The 9,705-nt window shown below is 46.5% G+C and overlaps 1 protein-coding gene across 2 annotated transcripts in view; it reads right to left on the bottom strand.

The window, feature by feature from the left end:
- Positions 1-1,366: 1,366 nt before the first annotated feature.
- The window catches only part of OSR1 (odd-skipped related transcription factor 1), an 8,550-nt gene continuing 211 nt past the window's right edge, over positions 1,367-9,705 (bottom strand). The window contains exons 1-4 of one of the 2 annotated variants that reach the window (XM_005420278.2): positions 9,312-9,452; positions 9,121-9,180; positions 3,151-3,843; positions 1,367-2,607 (exon numbers count right to left, since the gene is read on the bottom strand). In XM_005420278.2, the coding sequence (XP_005420335.1) occupies positions 2,472-2,607; positions 3,151-3,797 (783 nt within the window). In that variant the 5' untranslated portion in view covers positions 3,798-3,843; positions 9,121-9,180; positions 9,312-9,452 and the 3' untranslated portion in view covers positions 1,367-2,471. Of the gene's footprint in view, positions 2,608-3,150; positions 3,844-9,120; positions 9,181-9,311; positions 9,453-9,705 lie in introns of those variants that run through there. The other variant, XM_031056452.1, reaches the window with a different exon arrangement.

The following is a 9,705-nucleotide window of genomic DNA, read 5'->3' as shown; positions in this document are numbered from 1 at the left end:
CCTCACTTGCTGCTTTTCAAATACCAAAACCAAAAACCTTCTCGCAGCGTGAGAAGCCAGTGCTGGTGGGAAGCAAAGCCGAAGCAAGCCGGCTTCAAACTCTGCCCATGCTCCCAGCCCCCAGAGCTGGATGCAGGCACAGGCGGCACTTCGCATCCCGAGCTCCCCAAGGATCTTCCCACGTTGGAGGTGGGTCCGCAGCCCATCCTGCAAGTGCCTTTTCATTAGTTACGGTGCGCTGGAATGGGTGTCCAATAAATAAGAGGGGGAGAGAGGTTTCTTCCCCCTCCCCTTGCACTAAATGAGTTAGAAACGCACCTTTTTTCCTGTTATTGATAGGATTCTTTGACCAAATAAAGAAATAATTACTAAAAGCGGCAGGGGAGAAGGCGAAAGGAGCCGCACTGCGCCGAGCTGCTGGCTCGGTGAGCATCCGCGCTCCGGCCGAGCATCCGCGCCGGGGCCGCTCAGGAGCCGCTGGGCAGCTTCGAGGTCACCTCTGCCGCGCTGCTAATTTGCAAAAAAAAGAGGCTTCTCTTATCGCGGGAGCACTGACTTGTGACGGGAGGAGGAAGGTTTAGGGTTTGCCGAGAAGACGAGAAAAGACGGCGGCAAGAGGCGCTTCAAAGGCTCAGGCGGATGCCCCAGCGCTGCGCTCTCTCCCCCGTCTCGATCCAAAGAGGTTTCGCAGTGGAATAAACATCTCTGATCTAAGACAGCTGCCGGGAATCAAAGGCCGCCCCAATCAGCGCAGAACCGGCCGAAGATGTGACTGAAAAATGCCCTCTCTTGACAAACGCGGGAATGGGGGTGCGAAGGCGTCTCTCCCCGCAGCGCCTCCAGGCACCGAGAGCAGCCACAGTTCACCCATTACTCATCTGATTTGTTTTATAACACTTCTGACACCTAATCTTATCAGCTAATACCCACGAGTTAGTTACCCAAGACGATTTTTTTTCCTCACTAGCGGCAAAATTATTGGACTCTCCGCCGATGTTTACTTTTGTCAGGACTAAAAAAAAAAAAAAAAAAAAAAAAAAACCCCCCAAAAAAAACCCAAAAAAAAAAAGAAAAAAAAAAAAAAAAAAAAAAAAAAACCCCCCAAAAAAAACCCAAAAAAAAAAAGAAAAAAAAAAAAAAAAAAAAAGAAAAAGAGAAGAAAAGGAAAATTAGAAGGGGGAAAGCTAATGCATAGAAAAAAGATCCAGACTTTCTAGGTAGAACGGTAGAAACAACCACTGAGAAAATAACAACTTAACTAAGAAAAAAATATCTAAAAATAAATACGTTCTGAATATTGACAAAGAGGGTTTACCAGGGAAGAGATCAGAGATCAGAAACAAAATGAACACATATGTATTCCATGCAGACTTGCCTGTAAAATAACAATTTATTTTAATACTTAAAAACCACACACAATCCAGTGATAAATGTCAATTACCAATAATCAGCATAAAGTGCCAAACAGCCATACAACTTTTTTTTTTTTTATAATAAACAGAACTTATTGGAATGTCTCTTAATTTGAATACACTGTTCAGAAAGCCAGCATTTAAAAAAATACGCTCTCAAGTTGAGATTTGTTCTCTCACACCAAGACACATGAAGACTTTAAGTACCACTAAAACCACGTTGTGCATACCGTCAGTTTGACATATTGCCATCTTTCTTTCCTCTGGGTTTTTTAAATAAGTCCAGAAGTTACAAACTTCCTCACAGTACACTAGACCACAAGGTAATAAAAAAGTTCTCCATGTCCCATGAACACTGATTTGTCCCAACACCAGGAACCCGTGGGTCTGAGATCTGGTTGCATTTTCCAACGCATGATAGAACTCCCCACTTGAGAGACTTAGGTCATTTCCAAACATTAATTTTCTTCTTTTCTGAAAACGAACTAGCAAATGAGATTTGCAAGTTGCCCCTCTTCTTGTCTTAATGGTGCTGTGATGAGAAACCACCATTTCAGTTCTTAATTGTCTTCTGGAATTCTTTGTATTTCCTGAAGTGTAAAAATAAGAAGCTTTATACAGTCAAAAAAAAAAGTATAAAATAAGAGTTTGGATTTTCTTAAGTAATACTTTTGGAAGGTACGATTTTGGTTGGTTTTTGGGTTTTTTTGGGGTGGGGGCAGGGTTGGTCGGGGGTGTCTTGTGGGTTTTTGGTTTTAAAGAGATTCCTGTCCAACACGTGAGCACCACCTTTTGGCATAAAGTTTATCAAAGCCACACAAGTCAGCTAGCACTCTCTGTATCATTCACGTATATTTTAAACTCAAAATAATCTTTTCACCCACGACTTAGGAAGTTAATTGCTTGGACAGGGAATTGAAGGGGTGCAGATTTTGCCCTTTTTAAAGTAGAAACAAAAGCAAAGCACAAAGTCCAGTGCTCCCATCCTGAAAGTTTTGTTTCTGCTCTAGTTTTGGTGTAAAGTCTGAAGGGGAGGAAAAGTTCATAGAAGATGAAGATTCAACACTTAAGTTTGGCAGGTTTCAGTTCCTTTACTTGCGTGTGCAGTGTCTTGTGGACCGCTAGTGTTCTGGACTGGCAAAATCCTTTCCCACATTCTTGACACTTAAAAGGCTTTTCTTTAGAATGGATATATCTAGAGAGAGAAAAACAATTGACATGTCAGAAATAACTGGCCTAAGCTCAGCAGTGAGCCACGTGAGGGAGAATGGGCTGGACATTTCTTACACCTACTGCTGAGATTGAGAGTGCTGGAGCATGGTTCTTGGGCAAGTGTTGGTATGTATGTGTGCAAGAGAGGGGGGCATCAGAGGGTTATAGGGTGCCCTTCTTAGGGATAAAGAACTTCTCTTTTAGTTTGGGGTCACCAAACTGTGTGTCTTCATGACACTTCTGAGTGATCATAGAGGCAGAGGACACATGATGCAAATGGAAGCTGTAAACATCTGTAGCAGTAAAAAGGAGGTTGTGAAAGTTGTCTTTATGGAGTGAGTGAGGTATGTCTTCCACTGTGAGTTACCTGGGCTCTTCCACCAACAGTGGGCAGAGGAAAAACTAGAGGGAACACTCTTGGTTGGATGGGTGCTTAACCTCTCTTATAAAAATCTTGAGTGTGGATTGGTAACTGGGAGAGTACAAGTACACGAGGGAAAAAGAACAGGAAAAGAAAAATAGTTACCTGTGATCCCTCAGGTGATCCTGTCTTCTGAAAGCCTTGTGACAAATATCACATGTGTAGGGCCGTTCGTCGGTGTGGGTTCTTTCATGGATCAAAAGGTTGTAGGACTTCGTGAAGTGCCTGCCACAGAATTTACACACAAACTCCTTCTTGGTTTTGGATGGTAACCTTCCCCGTGTGGGTTTCTTTTCTGGAGAGAGTTTAGTCACCTCAAGCAAAGACCCCAGCCCTGCTGGTGAGCCCTGACTGTCTGCCTGTCCCAGTTTAGAGTGGTCCTCTTGCGTGGCAGCCACTGCTAAGTTGGCAAAGTCAAAGCGGGGTTTGGCTTTGAGGGTCATGTTGGCAGCCTCTTGCTTGGGCTGGATGACATGTGGGAAGAGTGGGAAGGTGGGCAGCTGGAACCGTGCATCCACCAGGCTGGAGACGCCGGGCACTTTGGAGAAGGAGGAGCGGGGCAGATGCATGGCCGGGTAGCCCAGAGTCCACTGGTGCAGGTGCACGGCGTGCAGGGCACTGAAGCCATAGAGGTTGGAGAGGTGGTCGGAGGGCACGGCGGGCAGCCCGTTGAATGCTTGCAGGAAGGAGTAGTTGGTGAGCTGCAGAGAAGGATGGATGGGCACTGGCGCCGGCAGGGTTTTACTTCCCATGGTGGCCGCTCAGGAGGAGGATCTTCCGAACAGGGGAGGAAAATATCTGGAAAATAAAGATGGGGGGGAAGAGGAAGAAGTAGATTTATATTAAAATCAAAGCGCCTTACCTCACCCCTAATCAATATCCCTTTTCAAAGCCACAGGAAGAGGTTGCCTTGGAATTAGAGGCCTCACCAGGTCTTTGCTGTGAGTGCATCTCCAGATTCTCCCTCTCCCTATCTCTCTCTTGCACACAAATGTACTGCATCCACAACCATTCACTTCCCAGCAGCATTCCCTACTGTGCAGACTTCCAATGATCTTGTACACGGGGACAGCCGAGATGCCATTTTTGGCCCTAAGAGCTCAGTCATCTCCCTGTAATTTAAAATCCCTTCCTAGGTGACCTCAGCCTTTAGAAAATAGTGAGATACTGCCCACTACATCTGTCCAGAGAAGCTGCATTTAGCCCCGGCTCTTGAAGTGATGCAGGGAAGGGTGAGGAACTTCCTGCCCCTGGGTCACTCAGCTCCCTGTGGTCTGGCCTCAGTCAAGCCTCTGAGATGATGGAGGCACTTGGATGCTCTGAACTGCATGCTCTCCCTCTTTCAGAAAAATAAAATAATTTTAGTGAAAAAACATTATGGGGAAAATACCTGCCAAAGTCCTCCCTCTTGTGTACTGCAAAAAGAAACAGGAAAATGCTGAATTTGGGTGACAAACCTGAAATGCCATTTGCTCTTCCCAGGGAGAAGTGCCTGGCTTCAAGCCCACATCCTAATCTAAACAATTGCTTAATTAGAGCTCTTCAAAAGGCTAAAAGACGAGGACTGGAGAGACCCTTCCCATGGGGCACCCAGACCAGCAGCTGCAGGTCCTCAGCCCTTCCCTGGGCTGGGTGCCACCACTTTGGTCTGGGATTCAGGGTCCTGCCAAGCCCCTAGCCTCTCTTCTGGGCCAGATCCCCACACGTTCCACCCCACAAGACAGAGGGGAAAATGCTACAAGGCAGCAGCATTGAGGCACATCTGGCCCAGTCTGAAAATTCAGCCCTGGCTGCTGTCAACCATTTGGCAGTGGATGCCTCCCGAGGGTTGTTGGTGGGGACACAGCTTCCTCCCTTTGTGGGTGTGAGAGAGCACCCATGGCTTTTGGAAGAATCATATCCCTTCAGCCAAGAGAGCCTCCTCCTTACTCCCCAGTCCTCAGCTTATACTCACTTTCCCCTCAGTGAGCTCTGGGATTTGCCTTCAGTGGGGCTATTTGCTGCCAGAATCCCCACATGTTAGCTGAGGTGTTCCCACAGGATCCACACGGGGTCTTTGTAAGATCCTGACAGGGTTCCTGCTGAGTCTCGGCAGGTTCCCCCACAAGATCTCCTCAGAGGACTCCAGCAGGGCCCTTGCAGTATTCAGATTAGAGTTCATCCCCATGTGAAGAGTAAATCCCCTTTGGAGAAACAGGCAGCAAAGTACAGCAGAGCAGTAATTGTCCCTCTGAGCTGGAAGTCTGGGGGTGTGGAAACTGCTGGTGGAAGAGGTCTAAAGACCAGGGAAACAAATCTGATTTATATGTGTGCTGCTGCCTGGAAAGAGGAGCTGCGGCTGGGAGGGTGTGAGAGGGAGAAGCTTACTCTGAGCAGCTCTATACTCCAGGCCCACCTTTCACTCTGCTTTACATAAATCAGCAGCAGGAAGAGAGACTCAAACCTTTGAGGAATTCCACTGCAATGACCCAGAATAAGAGACTGTGACATTTTTTGGTTTTCAATTGGATACATTTCTGATAGTGACTGATTGAAAAATGCACATATTATATTCTGTAGTCTCCTCCCCTTGGCCTTTTTCCTCTCTTTCTATTTTTTGGGGGTTTGGGGTTTTTTTGTTTTGTTTTGTTTTGGTGTGAGTTTTTGTGCTTGGGGTTTTTTTGGGTTTTGGTTTTTTTTTTTGTTTTTTTTTTTTTTTCTGAGGTATTTAGGGCTGTTGAACCAATCAGGCTGTTTTGTTGCTCTACTGGGGACATATTTTTATTTAGTTAGTGCTGCCTATACACTAAGCATGTCCACATCACAGCACAAATGCCTCAGCTGGTGACCCCAAGAACAAAGCACTCAGAAAACACTCTTGTCCTCTCGTCTGGGTACCTGAAAATGTCTGATTCTGTCCTTAATAATGTCTCCATGTCCGTTTCTCTGTGTAGGTAGTTCTAGATCTCTCAAACATGAAACAGGCTACTGCAAATTATGTTTATCCCTCTTTCTTTCTTTGTATTCTTAGAAAACATTTAATATGGAATATATAAGAAGAAATCTACTATGTCAATATGGGTAAATTCTCGCTTGAAAACATTTTAAAAATTCTCTTTAGATTTTCCCAATAAAGAACAAGGCACAAACCAAGGAGAAACGCAGTCAGGTCATAATAGCATCCCTTACACCCACAGTTTTTTTGGTTTTTGCTAGAGAAGCTCTATTAAATTAGAAAAAAAAATCCTAAAAAGGGTGAAAAAGCAAAAGACAACAAGGGAATGAAAGAAAAAGAGAGAGGAGAAGAAAATAAGAAGAAAAGAGGAGATGGGAGCAGACTGTTCATGTTACTACAAGTTTTTTGGCACTTTTCCAGAAATGTAAGCTACACTTTTGCTCTGTACAACCGGAATAGTCAAAAATATGGATGAAGAGCAGGCTATTTCGTAAAGTCCCCTCACTTCGGGACATCAAAGCGAATGTGTTTCACAGTGTAGTAGCTCTCTGGTCTCCCACTTGCCCGCAGAGAGATCAACATTTCTTTGATTTCGGTGTCACCTCCACCTTTAATTCTGCTTCATGTAAACAGATCGTTATCGGGTCTTCTTTTTTTTTTTTTTTTTCTTTTTTTTTTTTTACAGAAGAAGACCCCGCGAGTTCTCTGCTTGAATTCCCCCATTGCAATAAAACTGTACGGGGTTTTCTTTTTTTAACGCGAAGTAGCTCGGTGAGTAATTAAGAACAAAACACTTATGTTCTGACTGAAACAAAACCCACTCATGCCAAGATAAATTTACCCTGCAAAATAGGATCATAAACTTGAAAGTCTACATCTGTCTCCAGCTTTCTTACCCTTTGCCCTGCGTGAAGATACGGTAATGCTATTGTCCAGTTGCCACTGTTTTAAAACCATTTCAATCTTAACCTTCCAGATTAAATTCTACCTACTCTATACGCCAGAAAAAAAATTATAGACCCGGTTTTCTGCTGGTAGCACAGCAAGAGGAGAAATTAAATGGATTTTTAAGTAATCTTGTGACTAGTCGGTATTTTTCCTTTCTACATTGAATTATCAATTTCCGATGTACCCTTTGAAAGGGATATTTGTTACATTAAATACCTGACTCATAAATAATGAGGTTTGCTAATTAGTTCCACATGGAAGAATGGAGGAGGTAAATTACCCTGAGAACGTTGCTTATTTTTACAAACATGATAAAGTAGCGGGCATAAAATGATGCATTCTTGCGACAAACTACAGCAATCAGGTTCTTCCGTAAAAAAAAAATGTTCCCCAGTTTTGCCTGAATTTTTTCAAGTCTGGTAGCCCTGTCCTTTAGGCTGCACGCATCGGTGTGCAGTATTTTGCCACCAGGTCTGTTATTTATTTTGTCTCCTTTTAGGGGAAGAAAATTTCCCTTCCTAAAGTTCAAGCCGAGAAACGGAGCTTGTAAGTTATCTGTGTTTGGGAAACTAAGTGGAAAGGGAATAAAACTGTCCTTCCGCTCTGCATTTTTCGAGCGTGGTGCTCTTGAGGAATAAAATGCATTGTTCAACACAGATTTATTCAAGGTATTAATGAAGTGTGCAGAATCTATTAAAGCAGGTTTATTTGGGGCTAATTGAGCGTGAAAGAGTTAATTACTAACATTAATGAGGACTGGAAGGACTCAGTCAGCGTGTGCCTTGGATATCTCCGCTCAATCCTTATAAAATCATCATTCACATTTTATCACGAAATCGGTGTTGACAAGTCTCCCCAGACCACCACTGCGAGCGCGGGTGAATGAGATGGGCTTTAGTTTCTCAAATAATAATAATGAAGGATAACCGGGGGGCGAGTGCACCAGCGATGGCCGCACTGCCCGGGGCAGCCTTTATCCAGAACAGCAGAGATCCCGAGCTCGGCCCCTTGGGGACAGCGGCTGCGGGGCCGCGGGCGGGAGCGCGGCCCGCGGCGGGCGTGGGTGGGACGGCTGCAGGGCCAGCTCCTCACCTTCTCCCCGCACTGGTTCTTAGCAGGTTGGGAGCACCGGGTATTGTGTGTGTGCTTTTGCAAAATCCCCTCGGGTGTTGAAAGGCCCCCAGCACAACATTCGCCCTCGCTTTCTCCCTAGAGAAATACCCGCTGCCTCCCCTGCACAGGAATACACCGTCCTTCCTCTCTCCCGGCCTCAGGGAGGATTTCTTGTCTCTGCCCTCCTCGCTTCCCACGGCCACAGCGCACCCGGCCGGAGCCGCAGCCCCGGGGCCCCGGGCCCAGCGCTGCCGTGGGGCTCGGGCCTCTTTCCCAGCTGACTCCGGATTCACTGAACTGGACCTACGGTGCACCTGTCCGGGACCCTCCTGCCTGGCTCGCGATTTATCGAACAATTCCTGCGGCTCTACAACAATCTCCAAAATGCTCTATTTTTATAGTTTCCCTGCCAAAAGCCAACTATAACAACCATGCTCTAATCCTCGGCTTTGCACTGACACTTTATAGGCTCGGCCTCGAGAGAAGTTTAGTCTCTCCTGCGCTGAACTTGTTTCGATCAGACAAATATAAACATCAGGCTCATTCCTGTTATGGCCTTGGGAAGAAAGAGAGAAGGCTTTTCGGATCCTAAAACACTGGAGTTGCAAGAAAAGGGAAAAAAAAGAAAAGAAGAAACCTCTCAGAAATAAGGAAAGAAGAGAAAGAAGGGGAAAGAAATGCCAATAATAGAAAGGAGAAAAGCTGGAAGTTCAAGGCCGTAAAGGACATGCAGGTTTCTGTTTTGCTCGTATGTGTCATTTTTAGCTCGGGTTTGAAACACTGCTTCTCCGCAAGGGGGGAGACACAACTTTGGAAGGGGAGGACAAATCTTAAAATAGCATCAAAATATCCGAGACCCGTGTGAAGGCTTACCCCAGCCCTCCGCCCGCCCCAAAGAGAGCAGTCCTCCTCACGTGAACCACAATATCCGCGCTCCTGCACCATCCAGCGGATCGTGGGAGGGGATGGGGGTAAAGAAAGAAAGGAGGTAGAGTAAAGGAAGTGTTTGAATCGATATCCCCAATCCCCGAGGCTTGGCAAAACAAAACCAAACAGAATGAGTTGTTCTTTTTATTTACCTAATCCCGATCTGTGCTCCACCGCTGGCAGCAGTTAAAAGATCCTGGGCTAAATTGGAGCTGGTAAAATAAAATAATGGAAAAAATATTGGGAAAAAAAAAAGAAAAAAAAAAAAGAAAAAAAGAAAAACGGAGGTTGGGCTAGGTCAGTGTCTGTGCTGGCCCTGGGGGGCACAGCTCACCCCACCCACCCCACTGCTCCTCCAGCGGGTACAGGCAGATCCGAGCGGGGCCAGGTGTCCAGGTGCTCCGGCCGGCGCGGCCGGAGGTGCTCTCCCTGCTCCTGCTCCCGGAGCCGGCTGCGTGCGCTGGAGTGCGAACGCGCCCGGGAGCAGTCGCGCTCAGACTGAACCGATCCCTTCCCTCCTGCCTCCTCCTTATTTCAACCCCCCCTCCCAGCTCCCCCCTCAACCTCCCACCGCACTCCGGGCATGCGCACGCGGCGAGAAAGTTCCTGGCTGGGAAGAACCAACTTTTCAACCCGCTTCTCCGGGAGACACAGCAGCCCGGGGCTCGCAGCCCGCGAACCTCTCATCTCTCCTCCCCTCCCCGCACTCGCAGCCTCTCCCGGAGCATCTCCCCACG

This window comes from Geospiza fortis, unplaced genomic scaffold (assembly GCF_000277835.1).
Source record: "Geospiza fortis unplaced genomic scaffold, GeoFor_1.0 scaffold81, whole genome shotgun sequence".
NCBI classification, from domain to species: domain Eukaryota; kingdom Metazoa; phylum Chordata; class Aves; order Passeriformes; family Thraupidae; genus Geospiza; species Geospiza fortis.
The sequence above is the reverse complement of the archived record's forward strand: the minus strand, read 5'-3'. Positions and strand labels throughout refer to the sequence as shown.